The sequence below is a fragment of the Aotus nancymaae genome, unplaced genomic scaffold (genome assembly GCF_030222135.1).
Source record: "Aotus nancymaae isolate 86718 unplaced genomic scaffold, 86718_ANA_hifiasm-v0.15.2.pri h1tg000058l, whole genome shotgun sequence".
NCBI classification, from domain to species: domain Eukaryota; kingdom Metazoa; phylum Chordata; class Mammalia; order Primates; family Aotidae; genus Aotus; species Aotus nancymaae.
This window is the reverse complement of record NW_026988472.1, coordinates 37,131,426-37,148,064: the sequence shown is the minus strand read 5'-3', so window position 1 is coordinate 37,148,064 and position 16,639 is coordinate 37,131,426. Positions and strand designations below refer to the sequence as shown.

The 16,639-nt window shown below is 38.6% G+C and overlaps 1 protein-coding gene across 2 annotated transcripts in view; it reads right to left on the bottom strand.

The window, feature by feature from the left end:
* The window catches only part of SMPX (small muscle protein X-linked), a 51,409-nt gene extending 44,327 nt beyond the window's left edge, over positions 1-7,082 (bottom strand). Inside the window, exons 1-2 of one of the 2 annotated variants that reach the window (XM_012477509.3) lie at positions 6,831-7,082; positions 3,131-3,187 (exon numbers count right to left, since the gene is read on the bottom strand). In XM_012477509.3, coding sequence (XP_012332932.1) covers positions 3,131-3,175 — 45 coding nt within the window. In that variant the 5' untranslated portion in view covers positions 3,176-3,187; positions 6,831-7,082. The remainder of the gene's footprint in view (positions 1-3,130; positions 3,188-6,830) is intronic. The other variant, XM_012477507.3, reaches the window with a different exon arrangement.
* Positions 7,083-16,639: the final 9,557 nt, after the last annotated feature.

The window sequence follows — 16,639 nt, the reverse complement described above, 5'->3', positions numbered from 1 at the left end:
GTTGAAGAGAAAACCAAGGCCATTCCATGCATTACTTGGATGGTTAGAAGGCCCATCTCTTAAGGAATTTGTATACTATAAACCAGGCACTCACCATAGATTATTTTGTCTATTCAGTATAACAACCCTATTAAATAGTATGATTGTCCCCATTTTACAGAAAGGTGGACTAAAGGTGAACTAGCATTGCAGAGATTTGCAACTGCTTGACTCCATGTTGTCTAACACACATAGATGCCAGTAATTCAACTCCTGAAGTGCCTGATTGTTAGAACTATGCTCAAAAGCAACTTAAATTCACCCAAGCCAGACAAACTATAAATCTAAGTCATTATTTCTAGAAGTTCACACTGCAAAACACTATCTTGTAAAATAGTCACTGAAAAGGTCCAATATGTTTAGAAAACATTGCATATGTCTCTGCCTTCTTGGAAATAACATGATGCCATTAGGAAGTTGTGGAATCTGAGAAAATTTTTCAAACATTACACCATATTAACCTGTAATCTAATTAACAACATCCCATAAAACTAGTATTCCAAAAAACATACTTTGGGAACTTTTGAAGTAGATGATGATGGTGCTGAATGATGATAATAGCTAATATTTATTAAGTAATTACAGTTAGCCAGGCACTGACCTGAGTATTGACATATATTAAATTCATTTAGCCTTCATAGTAATCCTATGAGATAAAGACTGTTACTAATTCCTCTCTTGATAGATGAGGAAACCGAGGCATAAAGAAGCTAAATAACTTCCCAAAGTCACGCTAGTAAGTACCGGAGACCTTGAGTGCCTCAAACAGGAATCAGGCATTAATTTATCTTTGCGTATACCCTGCACTTAGCACAGTGCCTAGCACATATTATGCACTCAGGAAATGACAAATGAACTGAATTGGAGATAAAATCCTAGTAAAAAATAAGTGACTAGAGAGTATGAGTAGAACATTTCAGAGCTTTCAAGAATATTTACACAATGAGGAGAGTTCCTTATTAATCAGGGCTTCTATTTGTTCCAGACAAGACTAACCTAGATAATGTCCCTACTATAAATCATTCTGCATGGTGTAACCATGTTTGTATTTTATTTAATGTACCCTAATTAAGGTTAATGCAAAGATAATAGGAAAATATCAGATAGTGCTGATCCTATTTAGCCACAAGAAATAATATTTCATCTGAAGGTGCATTACATTGGGCCTTTCCTGTGGCATAAAATACATTGAAAGAGGCAATACCACATCTATAAGGAACTGCTGTATTGCCTTTGTTGGCAGAATCGATGGATTTTTTTGTAATGCGGTATAGTAACAGCTACTGAAAATAGTCAATTGCAGCTTTAAAATGTTACGAATCTAAAAATATATCAAGGTCAAAATTAGTAAATAAAATACTAGTGAATTTTCAGTGTAGCTTTGAGGGAGGCCAGGGACCAATAAGGAAGAAAAACCAACACACTTTCAGTTTTAAAAGGAAGAAGAAAAAAGGCAGCCCAAAAGAAGACTGTTTTTGTGTCCTGCAAAATAAAAAGGAATTTTTATGTTTAGCACTTCCAGAGGTTCAAATGCAGTGATTAAATGATATTACTTCTCACAACTTTAACACAGAGCATTCCTGAATGACAATAATTCTAATAATGGTTGACACTCAATGTGTGCTTACTATGCTGTTTTAAGCATTTTATACATGTAGCCCTGGGAAGTGAATACTATTCTTTTATCTCCATTTTACAGATGTGGAAATGGAGGCACAGAGAGATCAAGTAGGGAGAGTAATTTTCCCATGATCCTACACCAGTACAGGGTGGGTTAAGGACCCCTATACTATGGTTTCAGACCCCATGCTACTAACTGCTTGTATGCTGGGTAAAAGAGAAGACTCAAAGGCTCAAGGATGCCCACAGGTCTGGGATACAAAATATAATTCCACTACCACTGTCAGGGAAGTCAGAGACTCACTAGGTGGACACCAGGTGGACATCAGAGGGATCGATGTGACGATGCAGAGTGGGATCCTTGCCAAATGCATAGGCCCTTCCTCAGTGATTTGTTTAATGACACATTTCCAGAGGTCACTCTACATCCTGCCACTTAGGAACCCCTTCAATTTAAGAATCTGTATTAGTCATGACAGGTAAAGATCTGTCCCTCCAACCACCTCCACCAGCGGTGTGTGCTAGGGTTTCTAAACCCCTTGATAACGTGTTTACAACCCGTCCACAAGCACACCCCTCCACAATACAGTCAACCATTTATGATTGAGTTTCTGTTGTGATGGTGCATCAGGCCTAAAATATTCAGGAACTGTCATATGACCTGCTGTATTCAGAAAAGTCCAAGAAAAAAATTTCTTTGGAGAAAGCACAGACGGGCTCCATGTTGATGGAAAGATGGAATTTTACAATAAAGCATTGTGCCCACAGTTTCAGAGTGGAAGCCATTTGAGAGCCAAATACAGAACCCTTAAGAGAAATAACAAATTAAGTATTGAGTAAAAACAAATACTGAAAGTTATTTTCATAATTGTATTTTTGTTTCCAAATGCCTGCTTCCTCCTTCCCTTTTTGTGGGTGACACTTAAGTCAGTTTAAACAACCAAGGAATTTGTTTGCTGAGAGGGCATGAGGAGAAGTAATAACATACGAATTTTAAAAGATAAATACCCAAGCCCTGGGAAGAATACTTAACTACAAAAGGATATTATTTCAAGAAAGATGTATTTCAAACAGATGAGTCAACAAACTGTGACTCATCTGTTTGTGCATATATCAATTGGAAATTAAAAGTAAAATCAAATATATCCTCTATCAATGAACACATCAAAAGCATATCAAAAAACATACATACTACATTTTTGTTGAAGATAATTTAATTCTCATTTCTAGACTTTGCTTGTCTTATAATCCAGAACAATTAAACAAAAATAGCTTGCTTCTCCTGTCTCAGTTGAACCTGACTAGTTTTATATCCTTTCTCAATTGTGCCTTACAAATCTTATGAAGAACTTTCTTTCCTTCTTGAAGTTCATCATCAGCTAGGGGTGAACAATCACCAGAAATATGACTTATTAAGCAATCAGGCATGAAGTTGCAGAACTGATGACAAAGTACAGATATACCTACTTACCTGGATGGCTCTAACATTGGAAACTGGCTGTTTCGACATATTCATGCAGTCTTATCCCTAAAAAAACAAGTAAGAAACTGTTAGAGGTGGCAGCGTTCAGATTCTCAGTCTTGATAAATTAGAATTTAACTCGTGATTCAACTGGGCAGTCACCCCTTTCACTAGCCATATATTCTTTCAGTCTCAGTTTCCAAAGTTACTAAGAGACTCTCCTTCCTAATGCCTTGGGTGAGGGAACACTAGAGCGCCAGGATAAATCATTCAGGAGCAGTAATGGTGAGATGCCTTGCCCCTGATGCTAATGATATACAATCAGAAACTTGAAAGCTGCTATCATCTCCTTCCCTGCCCTCCTGACCTTCTGCCAAGAGCAGCAAAGCAAAGAGGTTGTGGGAATAAAACACCTTTGTTCGGGGCCTCTGAAGTTCTTGGCTTGAAACTGAACTTTTGATCTGAATTCATCATTGCCAGGGATGCTAGAGCCCATTGGGAGTGCCTCTTCTTTGTTGAACACCCAAAAAGAAATGGCCTGTACCACTTCCTTAACTGCTGTGATGCTCTCTACTTGCTGTGCATGTGTCTGTTCTGCCCAGCGACCGGGGATATGCTCTGAGGACGTAGGTGCCGTCTCCTGTTCTGTGTGCCCTTACCCTACGCTTTGGACAATGTGCCTCATACAGAGCCCAGGCTCTGTAAACACAGGCAGACAGCAAGCCTCGCCTGTATACTTTTCTTTCAAAGAGGCAAGGAATACTTACACGTGACCATGTCAAATCCTCAAGATGTAGAAGTGCTTCCTTCCCAAAGGACTTTTGCTTTCTTTAAGCATGTGAGACCTGACTTAGAGCACAGTGACTAGAGTACATTGAGGGATGTGGGATGTAATTTACCGAGGAAAGGGGAGAAGGGAATGGCCCAGCTCTGGCCTGTTTTTGTGACCTGGTCTATTAAATGTCAGCAGGACCCATTGAAAAATTAAAAATTCATTGAATTCAAAACATGCTGTGTTTTAAACCCAAACTATAAAACAGGCTGATCGAAGTCTCTCTATTGACTGGTGTAAGTGATGTGTTCACTGGTGAGTAAAAGAGTGCAGACAGCAGTGTTGGCATTTGCCACACATCTTGTGTAACCTGGGCAATGTCACTCAATATTTCTAAGACCGTTTCCTCTTTTTTAAATTTTACCTGCTTCACAGGTTGTGGTAAGAATTCATATGACATACATGCTCCTGAAAAGGTCTTATGAATTGTAAAGCGTGATGCAGATATTTATTGTTTATTACTATCGTCCATAGCTAATGACCTTGGAGTGCTGTACTCATCTGCAGCTTTAAGTACAGAGTAATAATTTATATAGGTATGTTCCCCAACACCTGTCGAGATAAAAGATCTGAAAAGAACTCTGTGAAAAAAAAAGGTTTTTGAAATCTCCAACGTCTTAGGCTCTATTATGTAAAGTTAAAGCAATTGCATATTTTTAAAGAACCTCTATTCTCAGTGTATCCAAATATATAGTTTTTGGAGCCACATACATGAAAACAATAGGACTCTTTTTAAAAAAGTTTCACCTGAATGTCTTTGTAATATATACATTTAGCCTTCATGCATAAGAGTCTAGGTAGAATTATTTTTAATATGGTTACAAAATTAAAAAACAACAACAAATAGAACAGTCAAGGATACATTTTTCTCTATGATGTGTTTCACATAGATTGCTCTCTTTCCTGCAGAGTCATAAAGAAATGAAGGATTTTTAATTTGTGGATCTAGGACACACAGCTTAATTCCAAAAAGAAAAGCTTGGTGGCTTAATTTTTAATGTTTTTATTCCTCAAAAGCTGTTACAAGTCATGCAAAGCAATAATTTTCATAGAACTTTAAATATCTCAGCATATGGTGTTCTCTGTGTGTGTACAACTGAAGTTTAATATCACTTGAGAACTTGTAAAAAACTTACTGTACATCAATTTGAAACAGAGATTAGAAAATTTCTTTATGTTATGACAATAGCAGGTTGAAATGATTTTTTTAAATTGGTCAATGAATGATTATACTGTACTTTTTTAAAACCAATTTTATTTTTTCAATGGACTGATTAACTTACTACTGGATTGCCGTCTTTGTGTGAACCTCTGAGCCTCAGGGATAGATAGGCCTGTCTCCTGTACAGTTTTGGTATAATCTAATTTGCATACAAATTTCTTCTTAACATACATGTCGATCTTTGAAAGAGTTATCTATAGAAAGCTGGTCAGATCCCAACTCTCATTCCTCACAAACCGTCTGAATAACATTTGTGTAAATCAGTTCAGCAGCAGTTCCTGCTGTCCTCATTATTTTCAGAGAAATCAGGGCAAAGCATACTGATGAATAAAAATAGACAGTGTTCCCTGTTTCCCTGGCCCTGCAATCACCTACATCAGGGATGTAGAGTGCAGAACACACCTTCCTTCTTCATCTGCATGCTTCGTCCTGGGACCAAAAAAAGAAAACTATGCCTTAGATACACACTCCTCTCCGACCGGAGCCACTGCTTTTCATCCAATGAGGTACTCTTTGCAGCACTTGATTACTATGTCTCCTGGTTCTGCCTAAAGTCTTGAAACATGGAAAGTTTGACAAGGCATATATTGACTTTTACAAAGCCTAGAGCATAATGAAAATGCTTGCCAGCTGAGCACCACTGAGTTTTCCTGGCAGTTCTGCAAGTCAGTGGGGACCATTAATGGTCTGTATGCTGAGTCACCTATGATCTATCCCCGCTTGTTTTTGATTGGGCAGCACCTAATACCTGACTTCTAAATAGAACTCTTTGACTTACTAAAAATTTGTCAACAGTAATATCACCAATTTCATAAGGAGGGATTCAGAGGAAAATCAATCAATATTCAGAGATAAAAGCTTTGTTTGCTCTTTTTAAAGGTTGAATAAGTGGATAAAGCTCCATCTCAAAGGGAATTATCTTCTGTCCTGTAGCTAAAAATAATTCCTGAGAAGGGTGTAGAAAGATGTTCAGCTGTCTGAACTGACTAACTCCTTATTTACTCTGCTTTAAATATGCTGAGAGGAAAGCGGTTCTCTTAGCGTTCTCATGCTTCAGAACCTGGTGCCCACATAGAAAGGGACAGTGAGTGCTGCCCTCTACCCTGCTACATGTGGGAATACTATGACCAAAGGGAAGATTTAAAAAGATGGTTCTATCACTGATAGAATTTCTCATTGGGACCAAGCCTGTTGCTTAGGGAAAGGAGAAAAGCATTTTAAACTTCTCCTGTATAACAACTCTGGCAATAATTTGCATTTTGGTAAATCAAAGAACTAGCATTATAGCTTTTCTCTGGCCCAAATTCTGATGATTTCTGAGCTTAGGGCTTGAATCAATCTGCAGCTGACCAGCTGTAATCTTTGCCAGCACAGCTTCAAGGTCACAGTTATCATATCTAGACTGTGGACATTTTATTGTTCTCACTATCGATGAAAACCGCCTTTCAGTCTTTGCCTAGCTCAATATTCTTTCAGCACCCTCACCCCTCACAATGTATAAACAGAATCAGCAATACCACCTGAAAAATGAATTTACAAGGAAGCTACACCCACTGGTTACAAACCTACAAAGTTATAAGTAGTCACTTCAAGTTAGGCATCAAGGAAATATCCTTTAGAAAACCCAGCTGCCAGAGCTGGGTCCTTCTGCTTACCTGCTTTATGTACTTGTTTACTGCCTAAGGAAAAGTCCCAGGCAGCCAGGTGCAAGAAAACAAAGCTCCTTGGAAGGTGGAAGGGGCGCCCGGTGTCCTCTGAGCTGCGATCTCAATTCCGATGCTTTTCATGTGGCTGAAATAGCTTGAGTGCTCTGTGCCTCTCCCGGTATTGAGAGCTGCTCCTGGCTCGGGGCTGGAGGGGAACTTAAACCGTTAAGGCTAAGTGTTAAAGAGAATTCCTGCCATAGCTCACAGTTGTTCTTCCTAAATATAGAGTTTGATACAAGCCATACGCTGGCTGCCTCCGAAAGGCTTGACCGTGCGGAAAGCAGGGCTCAAATGTCAGCTGGGAGGTGGTTATGGTATCTTACTTGCCCTCCTGATCTTCCAGAAGATGCTGGCTGCATTTTTTTTTACATATTCTGAGGGGGTATAGCAAAGTTTGAAAAGTAGGAAAAGTCTATCTTTAGCTTTATTATCTGGATGCCGGAAGATGAGCTTTCAATAAAAATTAGGGGGTGTCATCATGGTACCATGCCTCTCAGCAGGGGTACTGACATTAAACAGGGTTTGAATCCTAGCTTGGTCACTTGGGAGCTGTTAAAGTTATTTAACAATCAATACTCAACAAATAGTCATCAAATAATGGTAATTATCCTATTAAGTTGAACTATATGACATCGCACTTTTTGTAGATTAAAAATGATCCAAGATCAACAAGCTGGTGAGGTTCCAGGGCCAGAGCCCTGCCCACTCTGCTCTACTGCCTCTACTGGTGACAAAGATTTTGACCCTAGAGCACATGAGACAATAGAGGAAGAAATGTCTATTTTAAATATGGCAAGGGCCAGAAGCAGGTACAAGGCAAAACATTTTTTAAACAGAAAACATCCAAAATTCTAAGATACATGCTATTTTTAACACTACTTTTAATTTTTTTAACTTCTCCAGTCTCTGAAATTACCTTTACATATAACTTTACTGCAGTAGAAGTATTAAATGGAATGGAGAGACTTAAAATCCATCCACTGTGGAAGTGACCTCCATGTCTGAGTTCTTAACAGCATGGTCAAGCCACTGAACTATATTACCAGCAACTATCTCTTGCCAGTCTTCTTGTTACATGAGTAAAAAAGTTTCAATTTGTAGAAGCCCTAGATGTCAGGCTTCTGTTCCCTATAGCTGAATGCATTACAGATGGAAGTAGTTAACTTTATTCAGAACTGTAAAAGGAAAAACAAGTTTCTGGGAGTTTAGGGGGTCAGCAGATAATTGTGGTTCATTTTAGATTTGGGTTCACCATTAAGTTCTGTTTATGTGCTGTTCAAAAAAATTGTATCTTTAAAAATCAGTTTAGACATCATGCTTTGAGATCACATGTTACCAAAAGTGAGTTATTTATACACTGGAGAAGAGAATATGGTGAGCACATTAATATTTCTCCAGGTGTTAGGCTACCCCTATGTGTTCAGAGCTCTTCCTCAGACAAAAGATGGCATCACTCCATAGGCCAACAATGAGCCATTTTTGACCACTTGTTCTGAAGTTAGCCCATACATTTTCCACAGCCCTTTTGCCCCAGTGGCCCCTCAGTAGCTACTGATGGTGTATATGTTGAGGAAACTGCTCCTGGAAGAAATGTCTTGTACACAGGGCTGCCTCAATATGAGTGTGGCTGCCTCTTTGGGAAAAACTAAGGTGAGCTGCATAACCAGGGCTCTATTGGTCATAAGTGACAGTAACCCGAAGGGAACTAGTTTAAGACAGGAAGGGTGTGGCAGACAGTCAATGCCTTTCTCAGTATCACTTCTGCCCACCTGAGTTATGTAGCTGTAGGCAGTTTCCAGTATACCGTCAGCTTTACATCTCTCTCTTTTTCTCTTCACTGGGGCTCTCCACATCATCCAGAAGCAGGAGACATAACCCATAAGTGCCAGGAAACAACACCTCTAGGGATAAGCCTCAACCAATGGGAATGGAAGTTGAGTGATAGATGTCCCCACCTCCTCATCCTGTGGTTGGATGATTCTGAGGTGTGATCTACGGTTTCCCAGAGGTCTCTAGCAGGGCTGAGCCCCAGTTGTCCACCATGAGGATTTGCTCATTAATATACCCTTATTGGCTTTCTCTTTTCCCTTTATCACTTCCCCTACTCCCTAGCTTGCATTCTCTGGGATCATCCCCAAAGTAGATCACCAGCAACCAAGTCCTTGTCTCAGCATCTGGAGTGGAGGCAACCCAAACTAAGACAAAGGAGTTCATTAGAAAGTTTTCATGTAGCAAGTGGAAGGGCAGGGGTGCAGGTGAGCCTCATCAATAACCAGAACCAAGAACTCTGACCTCACTAGAGAGCGATGAATCTGTTTCTGCAACTCCAATTTTAAAGAACTCAAGGCTCTGTTTGCCCCAGCCTGAGTCAATACCCCACTCCAGGTTAGTGTCAAGGTTATGTAACAGAGGAGACCATTGGGGGTACATACTTGTGCATTAGGTCCTTCCCAGAAAGGGGAATAGTTGTGAGCTGAGCATCTCTCCTAATTGGGTCTCCGAGAGGCACCAAGAAGTCAATTGCTTTTCCTCGACTTTTTGCAATAGCCTGAAATTTCTACTGCTATTGTCAGGTTATTGGTTTAAGACTCCATACATATGTAAAAAACATACATGCTGGCTGGGCACAGTGGTTCACGCCTGTAATCCCAGCACTTTGGGAGGCCAAGGCAGGTAGATCACTTGAGGTCAGGAGTTCGAGACTAGCGGGCTAACATGGTAAAACCCCATCTCTACTAAAAAAAAAAATACAAAATTAGCCAAGTATGGTGGCATGCACCTGCAATCCCAGCTACCTGGGAGGCTGAGGCAGGAGAATCACTTGAACCTGGGAGGTAGAGGTTTTAGTGAGCTGAGATCACACCACCACTGCACTCCAGCCTGGGCTACAGAGTGAGACTACATCTCAAAACACACACACACACACACACACACACGTTGTTTGGCAAGGGTAACAGAAGAAGTCTCTGACACACAAAACACATACCAGGTTGGTGAGTGACACTTAACTGGGCCTGAAGGGATGGGGCACAAGATGAATCCATTTCTTTTTGAGAGAATTGAGATAGGAGAAATTGGAAAAACATAGCCTTAAAATATGGAAAATGGAAAGCTGTAATGGACATTGAGGGGGTAGCTTGAGTCCTTTGGGCCTTTGAGCATATTTCAGTGGAGATCACAAAGAGGGGTATGTTTGCGGGGGTTGTTGACAAAATCAAAATTCACTTAAGTCATTCCTACCTGCATGTCTTCACCCCTCCTCCACAAAATAAACCTTATTATGGAATTTTGTAAGTGAATTAATAGATAACTCTTTATACTATTATGTATAAATATGAAAACACCAAAAAAAGTATAGGCTGAAAAAGAGAAGAAAAAATAACAAAGAATGATTAGCTAGAAAGAAAGAATTCTGAAAAAGAGACTAGCTATACCTAATGAAAAAACTTTTCCCATAATATTTATTTCTACATTCAATTTTAATTTTTAACAGCATGACTATGATCAAATCAATGTCTGCTTTTAATCCAGGAGAGCAGGCGACAAGGTTTGTCCCCTGGAATGGATGCTGTGTGATGACATCTCTCCTTCCCCAGCAGATGCCAGCACCTTTTAAAAGTGCAAGGTAGGAAAAAAAAAGTGTTCCCATTATCTTTAAAGAAACTGATACTCTTATGCATTGAAAAATGGAAGTGTATACTCATACAACTACTTTGGAGGATAATTTCTCAATATTTTATGAAGCTAAAACTGTGCATATCTTTTGATCACTTTCATGATTTGGCCAATATTTGTCATTTTTTGGCAAGTGTGTATAAAAAGAAAGATAACAGAATGTTCATTTCAGTATTGCTTATAATAGTGAAAAAATCTGAAAATAATCTAAATGCCTATCAACAGAGAATAAATAAATAATTATTTGTTCATTTGATTGAATACAAATAATCAAAAGAGTGAACCAGAGCAATATGCATCAAAAAAGATTCAATTATACATTTCAAAATCAAACTGAATTTAAAACATACAAACACTGAATTTGAAAAGAGTTAACAATGTAAAAACTTGCAAGAAACTAATCACAATATTTTAAAAGTGATCATTTCTGGGAAAGAAGAGGGAGCAAGAGGATTTCATAAATAGCTTTAATAGTTTCCATTATATGTAATATCCTTAAAATAATTTCAACTAAGACAAAATTAGACTTTGAAGGACCAGGTTGTGAGTATAGGGGTGCCATTTTGTTATTTTGTTTGTAATTTTCTGTATGTTTGAAGTATTTCATCACAAAAACGGAATGAAGGATTTTTGTTGTGTCAAAAAAAAGACTGATGTGCAAGTGTGGCCCACCCTGACCACCTCACCCCCACGTGGCCCATAGCTTTGGTTGGCCAATCCAGATCTCCAGCTTTGGCAGAAAGTAATTCAAAATTTTCTATAACATCTATCAGAGCCAAAATTTCATAAGACATAATCAGTTGATAACAATAAAAATAAAACACTTTGCAATATTGGTAAGACCCAAGTAATGTGATAGATGGTCTCTCACTGAGGAATTGGTTGCAGTTCTCTATATTATAGCATCAGGTAATGGCATTACTCACCTTCCCAAGGCCAGTAGCTTTTAGGAATAAGAAAGTTAGAGAGGGTATGGATTTCAGTAAATTTACTATCAGAGAAAATACGGGTGATTAAAATATGATCATTAGAATGATAACGACCAAGGATAATTTTATCCTTTGTTTTTTACCAATATTGTTGCTTCCTGTTTTTCTCTTACCCATGCCCAAATCCCCATATCTCTATGCAATATTATTACCTCGAATCAATTGTAACTGCAATGGTTCTTTATATTAGGCAAGATGTACATTTGGTATTACAGATTATAAGTATATTATCTTTTTTTTTTTTTTTTGAGACAGAGTTGCACTCTTGTTGCCCAGGCTGGAGTGCAGTGGCACAATCTCAGCTCACTGCAACCTCTGCCCCTAGGGTTCAACGGATTCTCTTGCCTCAGCCTTCCGAGTAGCTGGGATTACAGGCATGCACCACCATGCCTGGCTAATTTTGTATTTTTAGTAGATATGGTGTTTCTCCACATTGGTCGGAGTGACCTTGAACTCCCAACTTCAGGTGATCCGCCTGCCTCAGCCTCCCAAAGTGCTGGGATTATAGGCATGAGCCACTGCGCCCAGCCGGATTATCATTGTCACTAAAGCCATGTTTCCCAATCATTTTACAACTAGATGATTTATTTTTATTTGTTCTGGCATTCTTAACTATGGTTGGAGCTAAATAATATGACTCAAATATCTCAAAATTGTGATGCCTGTACGAGTCACTTCAAAGGGGTGTCTCCAAGTGGGTGATTCACCATCCCTCCATGAGCCAAATGGCAGGACTTCCACTCTCCTTCCTTATATATCGCTAGGGATCCCTAAAGAGAGATGTGTCTCATAGATTATCCACAGTACTGCTCTGCTATTCCACGTCCCCTTAATCCCCAGCGCCTCAGAAGCTACGTCTCTCATTATCACTTCATAGAATGATTTGTTATGGCCTTTGGGGCCCAGCTTCTTATTTATTCTTTGGCATGTGAGGAGGTACCTTTTACATCTTGAGACTCACTGCTTCTTTAAAAAAATAAAATATGCATACTAAAAAAATCACCCTTAGAAAGTATAAAGTATACAGCTCAGTGGTTTTCAGTACATTTACAAAGGTGTGCACTATCTAATTCTAGAACGTTTTCATCATCTCCCAAAGAATCACCATATCCATTAGTAGTACTTCCCATTTCCTCCTTCCTCTGGCAACAACTCATCTGCATTCTCTTTATGGAATTGCCTATTCTGGACATTTCATATAAATGGAATCCTACAATATGTGGCCTTTTGTGCTTGGCTTCTTTTATTTGGCATAATATTTTCAAGGTTCATCCATGTGGTAGCATGTATAAGGACTTCATTCCCTTTCATGGCTGAATAATACTCCATTTTGTGGTATGCTACATTCTGTTTATCCATTCATCAGTTGAGAGATATGTGGGTTGTGTCTACTTTTTGGGAAACAAGAATAATGCTGCTATGAACATTCATGTACAAGTTTTTGTGTGAACATGTTTTCAGTTCTCTTAGGTAAATTCCTGGGAGTAGAATGGCTGGGTAATATGGTAACTCTATTCTTTTCAGAAACTACCAGAACCTTCTCCAAAGCAGCTGCATCATTTTACATTCCTACTAGCAGTGTTTGAGGGTTCTATACTTCTCCATATCCTCATCAACACTTGTTAGTGTCTGTCTTTTTTGTTATAGCCAACCAGTAGGCATAAAGTGGCATCTCATTGTGGTTCTCACATACATTTCTCTGATAACTAATGATATCAAGCATATTTTCATGTGCTTATTGTTCAGTGGTATATATTCTTTGGAGAACTGTCTATTTGGGTCATTTTCCCATTTTTATATTTGGCTATTTGTCATTTTTATTATTGAGTTGTAAGCATTCTTCATGTAGTCTGGATACAGGTCCCTATCAGATATACAACTTGCAAATATTTTCTACCATTCTGGTGTTTTAGTCTGTTCTCATGCTGCTAATAAAGACACACTCAAGACTGGGTAATTTATAAAGGAAAGAGGTTTAACTGACTCACAGTTCCATGTGGCTAGGGAGGCCTCACAATCATGGCAGAAGGCAAATGAGGAGCAAAGTCACATCTTAAATGGCAGCAGGCAAGAGAGTGTGTGCAGGGGAACTCCCCTTTATAAAACCATCAGATCTCGTGAAACTTATTCACTATCATGAGAACAGCACAGGAAAGACCTACCTCCATGATTCAATTACCTCCCGCCAGGTCCCTCTCACGACATGTGGGAATTATGCGAGCTACAATTCAAGATGAGATTTGGGTGAGAACACAGCCAAAACATATCACCTGGGTTGTCTTTCACTTCCTTGATGGTGTCCTTTGAAGTGCAAAAGCTTTTTTAAGTTTAAATAATAACTAAATAAAACTTTTGCTTGTGCTTTTGGTGTCACAGCTAAGAAACCATTGCCTAAGCCAAGGTCACAATGAATTGCATCAATGTGTTTTCTAAGAGTTGTATAGTGTTAGCTTCTACATTTAGATCTTTGATCCACTTTGAGTTCATTTCTCTGTATGGTCTGAGGTAAAGGCCTAGCTTCGTTCTTCTACATGTGGATATCCAGTTGTCCCACCACCATTCGTGGAATCAGGAAATGTGAGTCCTCCAATTTTTTATTTTTTCAAGCTTGTTTTGGCTATTCTAGATCCCTTGTATTTCCATATGAATTTTAGGGTCAGCTGATTTATTTCAGCAAAAAAGAAAAAGAAAAAAAGGAAAACCAAGCTGGAATTTTTAATAGGGTTTGCACTAAACCTGCAGATTGATTAGGGGCATATTGCCATGAATAAAAGTGGGATGTCTTTCCATTTATTTAGGTCTTCTTTAATTTATTTTAATAATGTGTTACAGTTTTTTATAGTTTTTTTATACAAGTATACTTCTTTTGTTAAATTTATTCCTAAGTATTTTATTCTTTTTGATGCTATTATAAATGAAATTACTTTCTTAATTTCACTTTTGTATTGTCCATTGTTAGTACATAAAAATACAACTGATTTTTTTGTATATTGATCTTATATCCTGTAACCTTGCTGAACTCATTTATCAATTCTAATAGTTCTCTCACTCTCTCTCTGTGTGTGTGTGTGTGTATGTGTGTATGTGTGTGTGTTTCTATGCCATCCTTAGGGTTTTCTTTATGTAAGAGCATATCATCTGTCTATAAAGATATCTTTCTTTCTTCTTTCCAATCTGGAAGAATCTTTCTCTTTCTTTCTTTCTTTTTCTCTCTCTCTCTCTTTCCTTCCTTCTTTCCTCCCCTCTTTCTTTTTTTCCTTCCTTCCTTCCTTCCTTCTTCCCAGATTTTGTCAGATTCCCATTTTCAAGCATTTCTCAGAATGCCCAAGAATTAAGGCTCATCTCTTCCACAAATCCAGCCCACTGGCCACATGCCTCCTTGCTAATGCCCTGGCTTCATACCATTGCTCCTACTGGCCTGAAGCCTGCTTCCCCCAAACTACCATTCTTCCTTGTCCAAAATGTAAATCCAGGTCCATCCCTTCATTGCTAAGAGCACAACCCAGACAAGATTCTAATATTCAGTAAAACTTCATTAAATATTTGTACTAACCAAATAATGGCAAAGTCCAAAACAAACACAAAATCAAAACTGGATTATTATCTGTGATTACATGAGCCAAGCCACTTCTCCCCTTAGCCCCTGGTCCTATGCCATGATGCAGTAGCCATGTGTATGTCTCTCTCCTTGGAATTTAGATTACTTCCATGAGTACTCACAGAACGAAAACATACTTTTTCTAAAAAGAAGCAATGTGCAGAGTTATAATTCTAGTTACAGAGGAAAAACTCTTTACATTATTGTACAGAATGGTTTAGCATCTCCTTATCTCCAAACATTTCATTTTAAAAGGGAACTTTTTTTTTACATTTGTATAGCTCAATAGCTATTCCTTCCCCCACCCCAAAGTATTTTCCTTCCAAAAATAAAGGAGCTATCTAGCCTCAGAAGTGAATTCAGACCTCCATCTCAAAAAACATCCTAATTGTTCCTCTGTCTTCAGAAAAAAAGCTGGCATCCACCTTTCAGTTACTCCCTGCTTTTAGCTAAGTCACCGTTTCCCATGAGCATAATATTTCATTCATTCATCACATATTTTATCAAGTGCCTACTGTGATTCAGGCACTGTGCTAGACGCTGAGGGTTTAAAAATGAGAAAAATATAGTTCTGTGCTCTATTAGCCTATTCACTACAGTCTGGTGGAGGAGACAAACAAGTGAACAACAATGTAGTTATTAGTTTTATGTGCTGTGGGGAAAGTAACTATAAAAACTGCTATAGGACTCCAGAGGAAGGCATCTCTAACTCTCCCATGGTGCTGAGGGCTTCACAGAGAAGGAAATGTTTGAGTTGAATCCTGAGCATCTATGTGCCAGCACTGTTCCATCCCCATTGTCACTGCAGAGAAAACAATAAGACTGTGTCCCTGCCCTCAGAGCCTATCATGGGGATGGGAGGAGACAAAGCCAAATACATAAACAAACAAGATAGTTATAAATCCTGTTAAGTGATATAAACATTTTTTAAAACACTGCAAAAGAGAGTAATAGGGAAAGAAGTGGCAGAAGAAGCAGCTGTCTAAGAAAAACTGAGATTGATAGGGTAAGAAGGAACTGAGGAAAAGGACATTTCAGGCACAGGGAGCTGTGAGATGGAAAAGTATGTTCTCAGGACTCAAAAACAATATGGCCTGAGCATAAAGGAGAGTAGCATAAGATGAGGTAAGAAGACTAGAGAGAGGTTAGCGGGGCCTTAGTAGGCCATTTTGGCAAGAGGTACTGATTTTGTACTAAGTATAGTGGGAATCCTTGAAAGGTTTTAAATAGTGGAGGTGCTTGGCTTGAGCTTTAATGATGTCACTATTGCTACTATATAGAAAATTGACTGTATTAGAACAAGCAGGAAAAAAGAATGATGAAAAGGCTAGCAATGATGGTGACCTGAACAAAGTTGTTGGTAGTGGAGATAGAGATGAACAGAGGTTCAAAATGTACTTTAGTAATAGAGTCAAAATATCCTTGCTAATGAATAAGATATGGTAGGACAGAAAAGAAGACTGGTGGGTATCTTAAATTTCAGGCTTGGATAATGA